Here is a 21,349-nt window from a genome sequence, read left to right as displayed (position 1 = left end):
TAGATTCAGCTGAGACTGTCCACTATGAGTAGGGATGGGTATTGATAAGATTTTCACGATTCCGATTCCATTTTCGATTCTGTTTAATGATTCGATTCTTTATCGATTCTCTTATCGATTCTTTTTAAAAAAGGAGAACACTAAGGTCGAATAGCTTAGAACTTTGTTTTATATCTTCTCTTTGAATAAGATAGAAATTTAGGAGTAACATGGCCTTACAAACCCAACAGTGAGATCTTAAGAGATCCAGCCTGTGGCTCTTCAATGGGGTGTCACAGGGTCCCCAGGAAAAAAATTGTAAATGTAAAATAATAAAATAAATATTCTTCTGTAGCAATAACAAAGTATAACATAAATTATTTTGTAGCAATTACACAAGAATATCCAGTAACGTCCCTGCCTACAATTAAACACATTCACTTACCGAAAATCGGGGCATCTGCTGTGGCAAATGGGTGCAAGCCTTTAAGCACAAACTTAGTCACTGCTCGGTGACATTCGTCTATCCTGGCCTGAAAGGAGACGCTACCGGTAGACTGCAGCGAGAACTGCCAGCATCTGAGCCAGACTCTGTCTGTCTCTCTCATCATGGTCACCTAAATGCACAGTAATGGCAGGTTTTGTAATAAGGCAGATCGCGCTAACATAATATGCACTGTTAGTTGATTATTTACCTGCCGCATTAACGGGAGAGGACGTGCAAACGTTACCGCTGCTGCTGGGTTGAGATTCACGAGTCCGGAGTGGAATTAAAAACATGACATTCATTTAAGGTCATCGTGTGTTTTGTGAGCAAATGCTTTTGCATATTCGTAGTGTTTCCTCCCTTAAATGAAATATCTACTTTGCAAGTATTGCAAGTTGCCCTGATGTCATCCGTTCTCGTAAAGCATAATCAAACTTTTGAGCGTTTGAGCCGCCATGTTTCCTGCCAGGTAAATGATGCTCCGCAATGTGGTGACGTCATTTGGGGCGACTGGAATTGATAAGGGAATCCTTTGCAAAAATGGCAAACAATTCCAAGGAATTGAAACAGTGGGACCGGTTCTCAACGAGAACCGGTTTTTGATACCCATCCCTAATTATGAGGCTGTAGGAGTGTCAGCTGAGTACAGGAAGCTCATTTATACAAAGATTATAGAGAGCAAACTAATCTAAAGCAGCTTACATGGAAAAAAGTCCTAAAAATATGGTAAATCAGTCTTTTAATCTCTGCAATCATTTCTTTTTTCCCTGTTTCCTTACACATTTAGCTCATTCAGAAGAAGAGGACCTAGTTACCGTACATGCTGAGCAGCGCGAGGAGGCCATGGGTACAGCCACAGAGAAAGCAGCCCCGCTCTACTGGGACATTAACTGGAATGTTTAAAGCCACCCTGCCTTATTTAAAGCAAAAATCAAACATTCCTTCTCCTGTTTTCACACTTTTCTTGTTTCTTATAAGTTAGTCCTGCCCAGTTTCTGCATTAAATTGCCCCGAATAAAACAAGTTGCTCATTTTAACATCATCTCAAGGTTACAGTTCCTGCAATAATGGACAATTCTGGAAAAGTGCTCTAATCTAAATATGCGTTTTACAGTGTTGACCAAAGCGTGTCTAAAATGTTTGTGAAATCAAGGAAAATCTGTTCATATTGTTTAAATATGAAGTTCGATCTAGACATGCATGGAAAAAAATATGATTCCCAGAATAATTTTCCAGTGAACCTTATCAAAAGATAAAGTAGGATCCAACACGCATTTTGGATCAGTAGACGACACTTTGGTGCAACAATCATCCGCCTCCTTTTTTGAATAAATGGGTTTCTGTTTAAAAAGAAAAAAAAAATCTATTTTTTGCTAGCGTATGTATGGAAGAAATACATTCTTACTTTTAATACAGAAGGACAACTTTTAAGCAGGTGGACAACTTTTATACAAATCAATTAGAATCAGTTAGAAGATGAGAGATCTGTTGTATAATTAGAACAATAATTGTAGATTATGGAAACAATTAGGTCTTGCGTATCTATGTATGATGATTAGCCTGTAATACCTGAAATACACCAAATCAAATGGAAACCAAGTACCAAGTAGATGATATAGAAAGATTTTTTTTGACCCAAGCTGTTAATACGATATGGGCGGCTAAGAGATCAAGGAATATTTATGAACCAGTAACTGTAGCCAGTTATGACTTAGTAACACTGTTACTGATGTAACTTACTTTCACAATCAGCCGTTCTGTAGCTGGCCTTTGTTGTGTTTTAGGTGACGATAGCAGACATTGAAATCAACCTGTTGACAATGTTGAATTCTTGAATTTGACTGCTGCTACCACACACTGTAATTTTAACATATTTGTAACAAACTGCTGTTCATGATAGTTTGATGAGTTTCTGATAGGTGTTAAATGTAGCAAAGTGTGAATTGATTGTCAGCATCAGCTGGTCTGACATTCACTAAAATCTGTTGTTCTTACAGTCTGATGGATTTCTTGTTTTTCTTTATGAGTGAAGGTTTTCTGTGAATTTTAATATTGAAAACTCCACCTGATGTGTCAAACCTAAGATAGCTCACACATATCTAACGATCAAAGAAATTCAAATGAGGTCTTAGAGTAGCTGCACTCGAGGAAGTGCTGCTATTCTGTTCTAATATAGCACAATGCTTCTTTACTGGGAGAAAGAGCATGTAACTGCTCATTAAATGGACACATTTTTTTACTTTTATAAATTGCTCTTGAAGCTGCTATAACTTTGCTGATTTCCAAACACACAATCTTGTTTCACCTTTCACCTTTATTAAAAAAGGGATTTCATGTGCGTTCTGTTTTCACTGAAAGTGGGTAGTAGATCTCAAATTGCAGTGCATCTCAGATAAAAGGAAATTATGTGGTATACTCTGTAGCAAGATCCTTATAGGTTACAAAAAAATGTGTGGGCTTGAAAAGCAAACTTAAAAATGGCAAGTCAAGGCAATGTGTAGTGTTAGTCTTTAGACAATGTGATTAAATTGTCAACACAACAAGCAAGATTGCAACGAAGATTTGGAAATTCTTTGCTTAGACTTGGCTACTCACTTGACTGTGAGTCAACTGTATATTTTGCGATACAATATTTGAATTTGAAGAATCTTGCAACTGAGAAATATCTTCCATGTAATATTAGTTATAATAGCAAACGAAACTAACCACAACATTAAATACAGTGAACATAAAAAAGCAACAAAAAAAAACCCCAAACATGATCAGCGTTGTTGTCAAGTGGTTTATTGCTAAAGACGTTATGTCTCAAAAACAGTGTGAATATTTAAGTTTCTCTCATTTGTAGCCATAGGATTGCCCACTGATTGCCCACTGATGACAAATTTATCCATTGATCCAAACAATATGGAGTAATATGTTGTGGGCCACCTTTAATAAAGGTGAAACACGATTATGTTGTGGGTAATATGTTGTGGGCCAAAAGGGTTACTCCAGGACAGTGGGACTGTCCTGGAGTAACCCTTTTGTTTGGGCTCTTCCTTTTCTTCTGTGTTCACAGGACTGGTTCATCTGTTGTTGTTTTCTTGCTTGAAGGCAGAGATAAGAGGAAGAGGTGGGAACTTCTTTGGAAATTTCTTTTTATATCACTTAAGAATGTATAGATACAGTTTACATGTAGATAAGGTCACATTAAAGCGTGAGTCACACTAGCTCCAGATTTAATCAGATGCAGTTTGTTTTGTTTTCTAACATGTCTAACTGATTTAAACACCATGTGGAAACTATGTTAACGTTTTCTTGAAGGGGACATCAGTGATTCCCTTTAATTTTGGTATTTCTTTAGATGAGGGAAAGTACCAACCCTGAAATCAGAGAAATTTCATGTAGACAAATGCATAAAGCTACCAGGTTGTCTCGGTACTCATTAGAGATTTAATAGGAAAGCAGATCACTGCTATATTTTATTTTATTTTATATATTTTTCATAAATATGTGTAAAAATGTATAATTCCTGTTATTTTAACTTCTATTGCAAGGCTCATTAAATAAGTCCCTCCTTGCTTTAATATTTTCTTTCAATGCATTGTTGAGGCAGGAAGCTTTCCCTTGCACCCTTGGACCCACATTGAAACCTAGCAGCTAAACTGAAACTGAAAACTTAACAGTAAACTGCAATTTAACTGGTTGCTGCTACTTTAAATCATTAACAACTTGACATCATGACCTTATCTGTGCAGTTTAGAAAGAGGCTACTCCTTTCTTCATTTATATTCCAACGACTGATGGCATCTAGATGCATGTCAAAAATGAGTATTTTAAAGTTAGGCTACATCCAGGCACTCTATGATAAATAAGGACAGAGGCTCCAGCAGCTGAGATATTTTTGGAAAGTAAGGAAAAAAATATACAAAAACATCCAAACTGATAACAGGTCATCTTTTTATTCAGCAAATTAAATTATGTGTCATTAATTTACACATAAATCAGTTTATCCTTTGTGTTTATTCTCATTAGAGTATGCTCATATAAAAGCAAGAGTTATGTTAAGTAGACACATCACGTGTTTGCAGAGCTGTTATTATTAAAGGCTTAGTGATAGATGATTGTGCATATAAACATTATTTTATAACATTTACCTGCAATCTACTAGTTGTTGAACTTTCCTTGAACTTTCATTCTTTTAGTTATTTTTAATCATTATTATACCCACTCATAGTTACTTTACTATAATGTTGAAAATAACAATAGTGCAACGTGTCTGTAGCCTCAGATATGAACTTTCTTATTTGGGACAATCTTTTGGTATATAAAGCTGTATACACATGTATTGTGGTCTCTCAGGTCTCTCTGTCTTTCTTGCTCGTGCTTTTGGATTACCTATAGCAATAGACCCCGTAAACATGTGTGTTCTTGTCTGGGAATCCAAATGACCGTACTCCTGCCTCTGGAATGCCTCCACAGCGCTCCCTGGGGTTACTGATGGGAAACCGAACACTGCCATCTTTTAACCAACCGGCATTGCACTGGTCAAAGTTATGGAAATGCCAGGCAGCATAAAGCTGGCCGACCAATGCCATCTCAGCTCCCTGATTTTTACAAGTGTGTCCGGCCTGTTCGAAGGAGAAAGCCCCAGCTATGTAGAAGACGGAGCCTGTGGGAGCAGGAAACATTTGTAGGAGATATAGAGAATAAGTAATTATTTAAATGCTGACAAAAAGAAAATATGCAACTATTTAAATGTCCTTGTTGTTTTACAAGTCCAAACATGTCTGTCATATTTTCAACAGTAAGAGTGGGAGTATCAGTAGGGCTTTCCAGCTGGAGAGACAAACAAGCATTTTCCCACTGAACATGTTTCCATCATGTCACAACAAGTGATGGGATTTCCGGCTCTTTTTAGAGATCCGGCTCTTTCGGCTCGGCTCACTAAAAAGAGCTGGCTCTTTTGGCTCCCAACCGGCTCTTCAGGTTGTTTTGTTGCTTTAATTAATTAATTATCAACAACAATATAAAATTATGCACAAAAGGAATTAGTAATGTAAAAAAACGTGGTTTTCTTTATGTATGTTTATATATAAATATTTATGGGGACCCCTAGAGACGAAACACGTACAAACTCCAAAGCACAATATTAATACACAAACACTCACACACACACACATATATATATATATATATATATATATATATATATATATATATATATATATTCAAATAATTTTTAAAAAAAGTTCATTTACCTGTTACTACCACACACCCAATCCGATTGTTGGTACTTCCTGGCTTGTGTAGCCACTAGGTAACAAAAGCTCAACACAGCTCCTAGCATCCTGGAGCACTTCCGTTGTGTTTTGGAGTTTGTACGTGCTTTGTCTCTAGGGGTCACTGTAAATATACTTTTATTTATTCACTCCACATAAAATGTAATAAATAAATTATAAAATACAAAAACCAACTATTTACATTTCATACATTTCAACTTTTAACTACTTAAATTTTCAGCTTTTTCCTTTTAAACAAATTTAAAGTGAAACAACACAAAACACTGCAAACCACAACACAGTAAAATATAAATTAAAATATGGGAAAAAAGGGGGAAAAAAAGAACGCCCAGATCTTTAATTAAGGGAAAGGTTGGCATTTAGAAATATTAATATCACACTCAACTGACTGCGTTTTATCTTCCCATTGCACTGATGGGTGGACAGTTCTTAGGTGCCTGTGCATGTTGTTTGTGGAGCTCTATATGATATCCTTTTCTTGTAGACTCTACACTCTGCCTTTGTTTTGTCAATACGATTGAAATGGTTCCAGACTTTGCTTCTTTTCTTGGTGTCACTCATTTACTTTACTGTACCTTTCCAATGTGACGGTGTTGTCTCTTGTTGTTGCTCCCGGCTGTCTTTCTTTCCCTCCTGCTCTTGTTGTGTGCTACTGCTGTTGCGAGTGTAACTACCGTCCCCGCCCCCTCAGCTCAGCTCAGCGCTGAGCAGAGGGGCGCAAACGCAAGTCCCTGTTTGGCGTCTCTGCTCAGCGCAAACACAAGGGTGACTTGCAGCGTAAAGCAAAAAAAAGTGAAAGAGAGGGCAAGAGAAAGAAAAAAACCCACGGCTCCCAATAAGGAGCCGGCTCGCATCGTTCACTTCAAAGACCCGGCTCTAAGAGCCATTTCATTCACCCATCACTAGTCACAACAGCACCTACTATCAATACTGCTTTTGTGTGGTAGGTATTAAAGGGCAGATTGTTTCTACTGAGAATCTGGATTCAGTATCACTGCACTCAAACATAAACAATCATCAATAAAAAATTAAGAAGCAACACCCTGTAGACCATGGCTCTACTGGCGTCACCAAGAAATCCAAAGTGTGGTGACTTTCTGGGATCTGGGTGTGTTTGAGGTGCACTGCTCGGGTTTCTAAAGGGGGAACTCTTTTTTAAAATGATCACTGCATAGATTTTTGAATTTTGAATTTTCTTGTTTTTATGACTTTTTTTCTGGCAGTTTAATACATTTGTTAAACACTGTATAACTGTATACAAAAAATATTATATTTTCTAAGGATTCATCAAAAGTACTGTGGGTTGAGTCAGTTTATTTTGTCACTTTGACTCATAGAAGTTCAGAATTGTTTTCTCATAATTACGAGTGTAACCAAGAGTGCATACAGCCTACAGGAGTGCCTAAGGCAGGATGAGGAAGCCAGCTTAAAAGCGCTAAAACCTGCATTTCTTGGAAAAGTCACACAAGGCCGTTTCTCAACTGGTAACAGCTGTAAGATGAGTGACAGTTTTTTTTTCTATTTTAGTAATTTACTTGTTTTGTTAAGTGTTGATATAGACAACTTGGGTCATTTTTATTGAATTACACAAAATATAACTTGTTGCTGTGTGGTACATGAAGCTTGTTTTTTAGTTTTGGTGAGTTAAATTAACTTCACACTCCACCCTCACAAATAAAATAGGCTGTTTTAGGTTTCACAAAACCAACATTCCAGGAGTCAAAAGGCTAATGAGGATATAAAACCACTGGGTATGGTCACAATGTCTATGTCCATCTTTTATAAACAGTCTGTTGTATGACATTCTGTACTTTATCTGGTGTTAAATTATTTCTTAAAGAGTTAGTATTATTTGATTCCTTTTCTATTTTGAAGAACTCCCATGTGAAGACCAAACACACACTAGCCTCTCAATACTTCCACGCCTTGTTATGTGACTCTCTCGGCTTCTGCTCATTGGTTCTTTCTGAAGATACAGTGTCCCAAAAAGAAATTTATGTGAAGGATTGTAAATGAAACGCAGGATGCTGTGATTTTAAACAAGTGTATTACAACATAAATAAATAATAGCATTTGGATCAGTGATTCTATATTTCAAACAGTTTGAGATTTGAAAAATATTTAACCACACAAAAAAATGGAAGAGTAGAAAAGTTTGTTTCCTATCTTACCAGATGTCTGCGAAGTGAAGCAAAAAGCATCAAACCGATCATTGTTTTTATCTTTTGGGCCATAACTGCGGATGCCTGAAGGCAACTCGCCTCCACAAACTGGTCGTGGGTGAATAATCGGATAATGAACAGTGCCATCATGGAGCCAACCTGCGTTGCACCAATCCAAACCCTCAGTCCAAGCTGCAGGAAGAGACAAAATAATAAAGCTGGACAAGCAGTAGATAGCATTTGTTGATTCGGAATAAATGCTTTGAACAGTTTGTGGGGTACCTCTGTAAAGCTGGCTGTATGTGGCTAATGTGCCATCTTGCGCAGCACAAGCCTCTTTTGCTTCTTGGTAATTGAATCTGTAACGGCCATCTTTACTCTGATACGGGAAGACCACACCTACAAAGAGAAGGCCCGCTGTCAGTGCTGGTTTTTCTCTGCCCTGGCAAAATGAGTGCCCCTATGAAGCTATGACAACATTTCAAAATAGCCTGTATATCTTTCACATCAGTGGTTCTCAGACTATTTTTCTTGATAAGCAGGAGAAAAAAATATCCAAGCTGAACCATAAAAACATGGGTAAACCTTATTTTCTTTACAAAAAAATCAGTTTTATTCTCATGTGTGTGTTTTTGTCCCATGACCCACCAATAGCTCAAACCACTATTTTACCAGAAATAGCCTTTTTTAGCTAGTGTATACCACACGAATAATTGAATAATCAGACATGTGCCGAAATCCTGAAAAGCAGATACAAAAAATATTTTACCTTCAATCCTCAAAGTAATGGTGACGCTCTCATCCTCAATGCCATTGACCAGCTCACAGCGATACGTGCCTTCATCTTCCAGCTCAAGACGGCCGAGGTGCAGGGAGGCGTCCATGGCATGAGCCTTCCGCAGAGAAGCTCGCTGTCCAAGATGGCCGTATGGCTTGAATGCATGTGCATTGGATATCATGATAATATTTTCTGGTCCAACCTTCTCTGGTTCAATTTTTGTCCATTTAACCTTGTAATGGCTGGGTTTGGTTCTGAGGATACATGGTAAGGTGACATTATCTCCTCTTTGACCAGTGACGTCTGCAGACACAGGCGGCTCAAGAAGATACTTTAGTTTCTTGGAAGCTGTGGGCAAAAGAAAATCGAACATCATAAATAGAACACTAACATCAACCTCCCATGTGACAACCTTTTTGGGTAAAAGAACAACTTGTTTGCACTACACCGAGCAGTGCAGTGTAATTTTTCTGCAGTGCAAAAGTTAGATTTTTACCCTTTCAGGTTAAAGCTTTAAAATTTTCTTCACAAGACACTATTTTTGGCAAAAATATTTGCATTGATAGCGTGTCAGTACCAACCAGAAAGTTTAGTATCTTTGAGCAAGATACTAAACCCCCAAGTTCTCCCTGATGCACTTTAAGTGCTCTGATTGAGTTCCACTCCATCTATGACTAGAAGTAGCCGTCTACATTGTATACAGTAACATATATTCTTTTCTTTACTTCACTGCACTGATAAAAAATATTCTCCTCATAATAAATACTGTGCTGAAGATGAAATATAGCCTATATTTGCATTTTACATAAGACAAACCAATCAGGAGTTCAATACTGGGCAATATTGGTAACATCATCAAATATGAATTCATTTTCTTCTGTTACACAGATAAATTCACAGATTGCATCATTAAACATGACGTACGTTAGGCAGTAAATTAACAAGTATGTAAAGTAATCTCAGGTCAGTACATGAATATGTAACTGCAAACCATTGCCAAAACATCACCCATCATGTGAGAGTAATGGGATTTTACCTGCTCTCTCCGGTGTATATAAAGCTGAAGACCAGGTGAAGCACCTTGATATCAATAAAAGAATCACTGCACAGTTCATTATGAAGGGTGTCACTCTTCCTCCTCCTGTGTTTCATGAGAAAACAGAATAATATTTTGTTGTCACAGATGGCCTGGCATCATCAATAAAACTTTAAGTTAAGAAAAATTGTGGTACATTTTACAGTCCAATATGTTTCCCAAATTTTAAATCAGAAATTGGCAAAGACAAAGACAAAAACCTGCGTAATTGAGAAGATACAGCCGTTCGGTCATCCTCCAGCATCCTCCAGCACGATGTTTTCAGTGTCCAATCAGAAAATTCTCTGGATAAAGCTTGACTTTGTTTCTCTACTATTTATCTCTGTTGGGTTCTCTGTCCAATCATCAAATGTTCAGCTGTCATCGGTCTCTAACTCTTACTCCCTCTCTTCCCTCGCTCTGGTCATATGGTCCACTCTGTAATCGACAGTGTGTAAACTGGACTCTTGTAACCATACGAAGATCTGATACTCACAAGCTTTTGTGTTTGTTTTCGTTAATAGTCTTTTTTTCTTTGTTTTTATTAAATGTGAGACAAAATATGAAAAACAAAAAGTTTTCTCAGAGGATTATAACTATGAATGAAACCAGCATTAGCACCTAAAATTCTACATTTTGGTGTTGCAGGTCAAGGTGCAAACACTGATTTGTAAAACATGCCATTATCTGATTTGTTCGAGCTGACACATACTAAATCTGTCAGTGGTAGACGTTACCTTTAGAACATGAATAAATGAATTATTTATTAATTGTCCATCAATGTCTTGATTGATCAATTACCAGATAGCAAAGTATCTATAATCTTATTCAATTCCTGTTTTAGATGACTGAAGAAACAATGAATATATACAAAGATGAGTTTTGTGTGTTGCTTCTTAAGAACACTTAAGAAGGAGAACCTTAATATTACACATTAAAACAAAGAAAAGTATTAACTTTGATCAAATCTGCACACTTTTCTTACATTCTCTTGTGCTGTCAAAAAACATATTGTACAATAAAGTGCACCGAGTGATGAGCCATCTCTGAACCCTGTAGACAACAAGTTAGCCTGTGTATTCTAACCTTTCCCATAAGGTCGTTGCCAAAGAGCACTATAGTGCGCATTGAGCCATCTTTGTTATTGCCCACATGGCTCTGGGGGCAGTGGGAGAGGAAGCTGTGTCGGACCTAGTTTCCTATTCCACCACGGTCCTCGGCACAAGGGCGGCATTGTGAGGGTTATGTTCTCCACACAGTGACAGCAGGCAGGAGACACACAAACAGCGTCCAATGTGGAAAAAAAGATTAAATGATGGGATTCTTCTGTTTTTGCTGGTGTTGCTTCCCTATTGTGCTCCGTCATCAATGGGACTCTTTCATGTCCTCCAATTAGTATTCGCACAAACACCTCTAGGTGACAACAACCAAGTGGCTCTACAGAACTCTCTCCATATACAGTACCAATGCATTCATTACGTTGCTTCAGTTTGTTAAGGTTTGAAGGTATTCTTTTGTGCACAGCTATCTTCTGCACTTTGATTGGATGATTACAACTCTTTGATTCTTTCTTATTTCAGTAACTTTGCCTGCTGAAAAAAAAAGCTTTACCTGGCCTCACATTCTACTGGTATACAGAAGAGTTCATGGTTGACTCAATGTGTCCTGTGGCTGGTGTCCCCAAACAACACTGTTCCAGAAGTCTTTTGATTTATTCAAATCAAAGTTTTCAAATCTATGCTATGTTGTCATGCTCCTAATAGAGAGAAGCTTTCTTCTGGTAACCCTTCCAACAAGTCCAATATATTCAGGCTTGTTTTATAATTGTTCTCTCATAGGTTTAATATTTAGCATTCAAACTAAATCCTGTAGAACAGCGGTCCCCAACCTTTTTTGCGCCACGGACCGGTTTATGCCCGACAATATTTTCACGGACCGGCCTTTAAGGTGTCGCGGATAAATACAACAAAATAAAACTAGTACCGGTACCGAAAAAAAGAAGATTTATTCATAACACACGTGAAAAGACCCAGGAAAACCGAGTTAACGATAAAAACGATAACAAAATAACGCTGAAAACCGATAAAAACCCTGAAAACCATACATTTCATACCTCAGCCTTAACTCTCACGGCCTGGTACCAAACGACTCACGGACCGGTACCGGTCCGAGGCCCAGGGGTTGGGGACCGCTGCTGTAGAACCTCTTTTGGGTGAACTGCCTATGAAGAGTCTTGCATTGTGTTAACACAGACCTGAATGTTCCAGATCAGCAAACTACATATACTCCTGCTTACAGTATATATAGGAGATCACACGTGTTGATGATCAGCTAATCAAGCGTATGGACTCCTATGAAAATGCAGCCTTTCATGGTCTTTGTGAGTGTTGATCTCCTGTCTATGAATAAAAACACAATGTTATGCCATTTTGGGGCAGCTACACCAATTTATCATAGAACAGAAAATCAAAAATCATCAGGATATTTGTTCTTCAGATTCTGGTTGCATTGTAACAGATAGCTGAATATTGCTTGCAGGGCTTTGTGCTGTTAGTGTGAATTTATGTTGCATAGAAAGAAATGTTGCCCTCTGCAGTTTAACTATAATAACGACAATAAGTAACTTTATTTTGTCATAGTGCCATCATGTGGTAGTTTTAATACATTTTTTTTACGTCAAACTGTGATCTATATTTTTCAACTTTTTTTTAAATTATTCTTTATTGAAAAATATACAGTTCAAAAAGCCTCACAAAACTATTTTTGTTCTTTTTTTCACTTTTCAACTGTTTGGCTCATTTTCTTATACTCGGCAGCTGCCTAAGGCTCAAAGCTACTTATTAAAGCCTGCAGGTAAATGCTCTTGCACTCTGTGACAGTTCATTTCAATTTTGTTGATGGATGTGTTTTTGGTGTTTCGCAATTTACTTCTGAAGCTCTAAGCAGGGCTGCAAATCACAGAGTCAGTTAAAAGCATTCAACATTTTAATCTCTACACATTTGATAACCACTCAGTCCATCTAGAGTTGATGAGTGGGGCTAATATGAGAGCTGGTCGACCTGCCTGCAGCCCTGATGTAGTACTGATGCGTGACTCTGTTGACAAAATCTGTGAAAAAGTGCTGAGGTCATGAAAGTGCCTCATGGTAAAAGTATGTACTTTTTGCCAACATTTCTGAAACTTCATGTAAAGACACATCACCCTAACTTCTAACATACTTACAAATACCCTTCTTCTTGAATCCACTGCAGAGAGTGACAGTTTGTGACAGATTTACCTTCCTTACAGTTTAAAAAAAATCCAATGCTAAGGAGTCACTGGAGGCACTTCCTTGTCTGACTAGGTTTCCCGTGTCTTCCTTGTGTGTAGGTGGCTTTTTTGTCTTTGCATTTCATCTAAGTACCAGGAGTCTGAAATAAAACCTTTTGACCTTTTGATTCTTATGAGGCATAATGCATAATGATCTTTTATAAGAAATGTGAAAGCTGTTTTCCACTCCTTTCCTGCGCTAGTATAATTTTACACCAAGTAATGTGCATAAGTTTACAGCAGAAATGTGTGAGACCAAAAGTGACATGTCTCTTTTTCACAGACAGCTGTTAGGAGAAATAATGTAGGTTTTTTTCCCTGTTACTTTCAGAGGTCCTTGTAAACTTTCACTGTCCTTGTAACCATAAACCCCATATGGGCACACACTGTTTCTTAGAAAACAGTTATCAGGAAATGTCAACTGACTGTTACACTGAAAATGAAGTTGCTGGTACTTAAAACAAACACAAGCTTGTAAGATGTAGAGCTGAGGTGTACTACAGAGTCAGGTTGTAATTTTAGATGAGTTCATCAGTAAGGGCAAATGTTTTTACATGAAACAAAACACATTTTACACCATGCAGGCTGCCGGATGGAAACACCAGTCATTATTATCAGTCCTTTACTTATCTTTGTATACTTATCATTCACCCATTCACATCCCTTCACATTTTCCATGCTCAGTTGACTCAAATGTTACCAGTGAACATTTAGCAGCATTTTCTTGTTGTTTGCACTGTGTAAAAATTAAATAAACAAACAAAAAAAAAACGACATTGACTTTGAATAGGATATTTGTTCTCTGTGCCAGTCGCGCTGACTGTGTCTTTATTTTTCCTTTCACATTATCACTGATGTTACTGTTTCACATCAATACAAATTAACGTTGTGTAAGGTTGCGTTTGGAATGTCAATAGGATAGTGTCATATTTAAGTAGCGTGCTGTAAGCATTTAAACATTCCCGTAATGCCACTTCTGTAGTACGCTGATGGTTGTCAAGTTATCGGTGTGGTGTGTCATTTGACTCTGTCCATTATTTTCTACAAATCACGTTTTCATGGTATGCTGATTATTGCGATATAAGACATGTGACACTTGCTAGTCTCGAAGCACTGATGCGGATCATGCATTGGTTGGCTGCTCAGATACCTCATTCTAATGAGAGTACTCATACCCTATCACACTTCAACATTCCTTAGTTTTGATGAACAAAATCTTTCAACAAAACTGCTACACATTTATTTATTTATATAAAGACATTTTCAAGTTTCTGCACACACTGTTACAGTCCTTAACACTGCTTTTTGAAGTTAATAAGAGGTAGACTTGCTGATGTGTTTCCAATCACTGATAGAGCAAGTCATTCAGGTCCTAAAGCAATAAAGTAACCCCACACCATCACACTACCAGCACCATGTTTGCGTGTTGGTGTGATGTTCTTAAGCCAGATGTAATAGGACTCAAAGCTTCCAAAAAATTCAATTTTTGTTTTGCACTGCACAGAATATTTTCCCAAAGGTCTTGAGGAACATCAAGATGAAGAAGGGTTTTTTTGTTTGTTTGTTTGACAAATGTGAGATATGTCTTGGTGTTCTTTTTGATCAGCACTGGATTTTGTCAGTGTCAGTAATTTTGATAAGCTGGCCACTCCTGGGAAGCCTCACCACTGAAACATAAATGAAATAATAATTTAAAAATGACATTTTATCATTTTATCTGCATTATATCAAGAAGGGGGGGGGGGGGGGGATACTTTTGTACAGCATTGTACATAATACAACAAAAAATATATTAAATATAAATATATTAAAAACGACAGGAGTTGTTTGACCCCTTGTCCTTTAAATGGAGTGATTTAATAATGAGCCTGAGGCACAAGCTGAGTTAGTTGTGTAACACACATACGACAGTCATAGAAGTAGATATGAATCTCACAGCAAAGATGAGAGAGAGAACTTAACGTTCCCATACATGTTTTTCCCCCTTTGAGCATGGAGCACCTCCAGGTTGTTTCATGCCAGAACTGGAAACCAAAAACAACAAAGTGCAGAATCGTTATTTGTGTGTGTGTGTGTGTGTGTGTAGGGACACTCTTTAGGTAACTAGTATATATATAGTCGATATTTTCAGCTCAAATATCAATCATTTACCTTTTAACCTTTAAGTATTTCCTGCAATGATTGCCACTAATTGCTACTATTTAAAGACATATATTTTGTCACTTTTACACTGCGACAAGACATTTTGTGCTGCAGGTATAACACATGGTATTATAATGAAAAAGAAAAAAATCATTGAAGATTTTGCAAAATATGATATTGTACATCCAGATGAGTGACATGGACTGAATTTAAACAATGAAAATAGCCAGTGTGATGTCAACCAAGTTGAGCATTCTGGTCATTTCCACCTTGACGTCTCGAAAGCTGGATGTGATGCGTGAGAGGTGGATCTGACTGAGAAACCAAGGAGCACTGCATGCTCATGCAGCGGCGGATTGTCCATCAAAAATAGCCACACCCTAAAGCATACCCTGCTTCATACTATGTCGACTATTTTATTCTTACTGGGATCCTCTTTTTCAAACTGCACATTGTGTTGTGTTCAACAAGATGTGAAACCAGCAATGACACTATGAACTCATTAGGAATTCATATGTGTTCATGCCATTTTAAGGCATTTTGTACAGGAAGCTATTTTTTTTTTCAGGTACTGTCTGTGTCTATAACAAAAACGCTATAACAAGAAACTTTATGCATCTATTAAGATCAATTAATAGATGCACCTTAAAAGGTCACATAGGCCTGGCAAAGTTCCCAGAGTACAGTATAAAAGTGTGAAGTACCAGTATAGATTCCCACTATCAACTATCTCAGTCTTACATAACAGGCAAGCTTAGGCTTGCATTTATCTCTTTTCATGTGGTCCTGGAGCTCTTTCTGTTTGCTGTTACTATGCTGCCTCTGATGGGGAGATTGTGTTATCAGTGCATCAGAGCAGCCAGTACTGCACTGATGGAATGACAATAGTAACACAGTACTACAAAAAAAAATGTGGTATGCACGCTTGAACCCCTGCCGCTAATTCACAATGAGTCAGGTGACACACATGCATTTCTGTCCTGTAAGATCTGGAAAAGCTATCAAACATTCTAAATTTATCTCACACAGCAGCGTTTCAGCCTTATCGTTGAAGAAGTGCAGCGGAGGTATCTTTTAAGTCTGGTGCCCATTTGTCTGTCGGTTGGTTTGTCTGTTTTGACATCAGAGGACAGGAAAGCTAACTGGCCAAAATTTTTGATCAAATCATGGTTGAGGAAGAGCTTCTCTACACTGCACTACACTTATAACTACACGATAGGGCATTGAACTTGGCCAGCTGGTTGTGGGCACATTGTCACACCACAGTTAGCATTTAGCTTAAATCTACTCATGAAGACAATGAAGTTACTATTTATTGCTATTCAATTCAATTCATTTTTATTTATACAGCACTGTTGCTACTACTCACTTCAGTCAGAAAAGTGTTTGGGTGTTAATAACTAATTGCTTGTTTGTACAAATGCCGCTTGTAACCTTTGGGCGATCGTGGCTCAAGAGTTGGGAGTTTGCCTTGTAATCGGAAGGTTGCTGGTTCGAGCCTCGGCTTGGACAGTCTCGGTCGTTGTGTCCTTGGGCAAGACACTTCACCTGTTGCCTACTGGTGGTGGTCAGAGGGCCCAGTGGCGCCAGTGTTCGGCAGCCTTGCCTCTGTCAGTGCGCCCCAGGGCAGCTGTGGCTACATGTCGCTTGCCATCACCTGTGTGTGAATGGGTGGATAACTGAATGTGTAAAGCGCTTTAGGGACTAGTAAAGCGCTATACAAATACAGGTCATTTACCATTTCTTAGATGAGATAATGATTCAAGAAATAGTGTTTTTGTGGGTACTTTGTTGACTCCATTTACTTAAAGGGGATTTTTACATACCTCACTGAAGAGGTATGTGCCACCCTGTCTAGACGTCTTGCCCCCCCACCTGGAAAATTTTCTAGATCCACGACTGAGCAAGGTAACAACTGTGTTTTATAATTGCTGTTGCTCATTATATAGTTGGATTATTACATTCATTACATGTGGCTCCCCTCCCTCAACACTTTTAGATGCACCTGTTGGAGTGAGATTTACACATGCATCACTTGCAGGTTAATCCCATTTAAATAAACACTGAAAGTTGCAAGGCTAAGGATTATCAAGATGTTTTGATTGTGAAGAGCGATATGTGGATATATGTCAGCTTGGGTTTACCTGCTCTGTGCCACGTTGTATTATCCATTTATACACTTTAAAACAAAGAAAATAATTTTATAATGAACTCTAAAATGGAAAGCTGGCCATTGATGTGAGGATAAATCTTGAGTAATATGCTCTTTCTTCTGTGTTCTAGTTAAAAGTCGTGCAGCAGCATTTTGAGACACGGAGGACTGGCTAACACTGACATACAAGGAGTTACAGTAATGTGATAAATACTGATTTACTGATATTGATCTCACTGCCATGATAAATAATGATTTTTTTTCTCTAAAGTAATGGATGCTTATTAGAGAAGGGGATTCATTCCCTATATTGGTTGTAAATAATTTCCTTGTTTGTTTTATATAAAACTTTAATTTTCTTTTATGTCTCTTTGTTGCTGTCCCAGGTTTAGATTGCATTTGTTGAGATAGATGTCAGTTTCCCTGTGATATCTAAACAACCCTCTCTTTTTTACATTTCTAACAAGATCTTTCTCATTCAGTTTCTGTTTCAGACTGTTGCACATCACTCATCACATTCATATAGCTGAGAGGTCTCTATGTTGTCATTTTCCTGCAAACAGCAGCAGCAGTTGTGAACTTTAATCAAAGTTTCAGCTTCAAGTTTAGAAAGCTTGTTGATTTTAAATGTAAACCTCTAACGGCTAAGATAAAGCGATGAGGAACAGGATCAGTTCAAGAGCAAAGACAAGATGAGGCATGTCTGCATGTAGGTCCTTATCTCTGAAGTTTTATGTTTCATTGGGATTATAAATCATAAAACATGACATATCTAATGGGGCTTTTTTCCCATAAACAACACTATACTTGCTTGAATGTTGAATTAAATGTTTCTGTTTTTTGTTAGAAGGCACGAAAGGAGATATTTAGGTATTTACTCTGGAGGAGGCTTTAAAGGAAACCAAGTTGATGAGTCATGAAGCTCATTTCAGAGCAGTGTTGGGCTCGAAATTAAAGAAAGGAATGTATTACACATTAAACTTGAAGTTAAAGTTTAAGGGGGATACGATCTTTCTTGTACTTGTTACATATGAACATAAAGCCAAAAATGCAAAGCAAATCTGGAAACCAGCCTAAAGAGCCTTCAGAGTGACCGCAACAGTGATTCTACTTTAGAAACATGAACAGATAGAAACAGTAGTTGCAAGCCTGATCTTTCATATTTGGTTTCTGGAGGTGCAGATATGAATTAAAAAGACCTCCATGGCACACAAACTCAAAACTTTTATGTGTGTGGTGCCACACACATAAAAGCCAAATAGAATGGTGATTTTCCATTTAAGATTGCGGGCCAACACTGCCACTAATTCTAAATTTACAAAAAGATTAGTTGTTGGAAGACTCAATTACACATTAAAGAGTGCATATTTGTGAATATAATATTTTTTTCTATGAATTCAGCTCAAAAAGCAACATATTAGATTAAATCTTTGGTACAGAGGAATAACAAATAATATTATGTCACACATAGGAATTCACAGTTAATTTAAATATTTTCATTGACATAAAGCTTATATTACTATATAATGTTGAATTTGTCACATGACATCATGTGACTGAATGAAATGCAGGAGAATACCGATCAGTGATGTTTTGACTTTGTGACAGGAACCTGGCAGAAAGAGTTATCTGTATCTGCATAGTTTATGGCTTCTCTTTGACTCTCCTGGTGTCTCGTGGTAATAGTTTAAATACTTCAAAAACATAACTGCATTCTTGCCAGCTCCGAAGAAAAAGCAGCCTGTGCTGATAGAAGATGAAGATACAGGTGTGAGTGACATATGTTATGAAACATTATAGCAAGAGGAAGAGAAGGCACATGAAATTTTCCTTTAGCTTTGTACAACCTCAGCTTGTCCAGTCCTTTCACAAATATATAGCTGTTTTCTCTCGTGTCTGTCACAGCTCTGTCAGTGTAAACAGCGTAGCAAATGGTCTATGCTCTTGTGGTTTTAGTTTACTGATTCTGGGAAAAAATGCCTGAGTGATAACACTCATGGGAATGATTTTTACATAAAAAAGAGTGATACCAACATTGGTGAATTAATTTTCTGTTGTTTCTGTTGAACTCTCTCATTTCAGATATCAGACATTCTATTGTAAAAGGAAGAAAACTTGCAATTGTGGGGGAAAAAATCAGCACTGATATCTATGGTCACTCCATAAATTTAAGGTATGATGCTATTTAGGTGCAATCAGTCATATTGTTCTCATAAACATACATTGATTAGTGTGTAATTACATCTTCCAACAAACTGATGCAGTCTACTAAACTTTAATCCATTAAAAGTACAAAGCAGTGAGCACCAGTTTATAGATGTCTCACCAGGCGGAGATGGACATTGCCATTTTGCCTTATCTTGTCTTTTTGTATGTGATTAAAGTCTGGCAACATAAGTAGGATGCCAAAAGCATAAGAAGTGAATTAGCAGGTCTTTGTTTGAGACCTCTTTAAAGTGTGAAATGTACGTGCATGCAAGTGTTGCGGTAAATTGCATTAAGCAGCAGTAACAGGAGATTATTCGTTTTTGTACTAACAAGGACTCAGAAGAAAGAGACCTAATGTTTAATGTTTCACATTTTACTGTTTTACTCTATAGCACACATTCAGAGCAGACACAGTCTCTAAGGGGATATGGTTTTAGGGGAATAACAAGAGGAACGAAGCTGCAGAGAGGCGTGTAAGACTGCAACTTTGTGTAACCAGTTTCTGCTTCACCCCGCTGCAACAGTTCAGCCCAAACAGACTCCTCGACTCTGCGTTGTGTTGCGTTTTTAAGAAGACAAGGAGTCTCTGATCTATCCTTGCTAGTTTATTTCCTGAATGGGCACAACGGTGTTGTATCAGATCAAAGGGCTGGCCCCACACCACTCCGCATAGCACACTGTCGTATGGCTACGGCAGACTGGCAGCGATTACTGCGACCAGGGGGTGTGGCCAGTTAGGTTGCACTAACATTTGTGGCAAGTGGAATAATACTACGCTGTTACATTTGCTTCCTGGTCCAAACTATTTAGTTACATTTTGCTCTATCCAAAATAGGATGGTTACCGTCTCTTCAGTGGGTGTGTCACAGACTGGGGGACAAGGATGAGAGACATGAATGGGTTGGTCGTGTGCTGTGGGCCTCTGTTTAGGACTACACGTCCTCCTCACGGGCACCCAGTGATCAGGTTTTTCCTGCTGCTTGGTACAATCTGCTGGAGAAGAGTTAATAGTGGCCACACTACCTTTGGCTCCACTGGCTATAGGGGCCATACTGTGAATATAATTAATGGGTGAATCAAAAGAGATTGTGTTTGGATAAAAAAAATGTGAAGATTACACTATGAAATAAGATATTATCTATACGTTTTTAATTAAGTTTGCTACACCTAAGCAGACACAAAAACACCACTGTGAAAGCCAACCCCAAGTGAGAATGCCACGCAGGAAACCACTGTAATCTGTTTCATCTTCCACTGTGTAAATAAAACTGCAGATGGCCCAACTAGAAACCCACTGATCCTTGATGGTGTCAGTACTTTTATGGTCCCACATTTATTTAAGCCCGGGCTGTAACTTATCAAAGGGACAGTGACCTTTCAAAACAGACTCTATTTGGAACCAGGAGATAGAAGGAATAGTATATATTGGAAGTAGTAGCGAGGCTCATCGTTTCTCTCTTGTTCTGATGCAGAACTGTGGTTATGCGCAAATGTGCTTGTGGGATGCTACAAAGTCATGATAAGCAATGCAGTAGCTGAAGAACTGTAGCTTTATCACGTGAGAATATCATGATTATTGCTTCTACTACAGGGAGTGCAGAATTATTAGGCAAGTTGTATTTTTGAGGAATAATTTTATTATTGAACAACAACCATGTTCTCAATGAACCCAAAAAACTCATTAATATCAAAGCTGAATGTTTTTGGAAGTAGTTTTTAGTTTGTTTTTAGTTTGAGCTATTTTAGGGGGATATCTGTGTGTGCAGGTGACTAT

At 37.9% G+C, this 21,349-nt stretch overlaps 2 protein-coding genes across 5 annotated transcripts in view; one reads left to right on the top strand and one right to left on the bottom strand.

Annotated features, from left to right (window-relative positions):
• The window catches only part of bcan (brevican), a 31,671-nt gene extending 29,209 nt beyond the window's left edge, over window positions 1–2,462 (top strand). For all 3 annotated transcript variants that reach the window (XM_086310977.1, XM_086310976.1, XM_086310974.1), the window contains one exon: window positions 1,254–2,462. In XM_086310977.1, the coding sequence (XP_086167103.1) occupies window positions 1,254–1,369 (116 nt within the window). In that variant the 3' untranslated portion in view covers window positions 1,370–2,462. The remainder of the gene's footprint in view (window positions 1–1,253) is intronic.
• A 1,926-nt stretch (window positions 2,463–4,388) lies between these two features.
• On the bottom strand, window positions 4,389–10,808 carry hapln2 (hyaluronan and proteoglycan link protein 2). Of its 2 annotated transcripts, XM_086310973.1 has the most exons (8): window positions 10,749–10,808; window positions 9,985–10,201; window positions 9,725–9,829; window positions 8,680–9,036; window positions 8,193–8,309; window positions 7,920–8,102; window positions 5,707–5,851; window positions 4,925–5,117 (listed from the first exon to the last, which is right to left on the bottom strand). In XM_086310973.1, exons 2-8 carry the CDS (start codon window positions 10,016–10,018, stop codon window positions 5,060–5,062), a joined length of 999 nt encoding a protein of 332 aa, XP_086167099.1. In that variant the 5' UTR covers window positions 10,019–10,201; window positions 10,749–10,808; the 3' UTR covers window positions 4,925–5,059. The 2 variants fall into 2 exon arrangements, with proteins under 2 accessions (XP_086167098.1, XP_086167099.1); XM_086310972.1 differs by lacking the exon at window positions 5,707–5,851 and having other exon boundaries at window positions 4,389–5,117; window positions 10,749–10,800.
• Window positions 10,809–21,349: the final 10,541 nt, after the last annotated feature.

The sequence above is a fragment of the Aulonocara sp. 'chitande type north' Nkhata Bay genome, linkage group LG11 (assembly GCF_057382095.1).
Source record: "Aulonocara sp. 'chitande type north' Nkhata Bay isolate Kocher_YH1m ecotype deep benthic linkage group LG11, A_spYH_male_GT1.1, whole genome shotgun sequence".
In the NCBI taxonomy this organism is placed as follows: domain Eukaryota; kingdom Metazoa; phylum Chordata; class Actinopteri; order Cichliformes; family Cichlidae; genus Aulonocara; species Aulonocara sp. 'chitande type north' Nkhata Bay.
The sequence above is the reverse complement of the archived record's forward strand: the minus strand, read 5'-3'. Positions and strand labels throughout refer to the sequence as shown.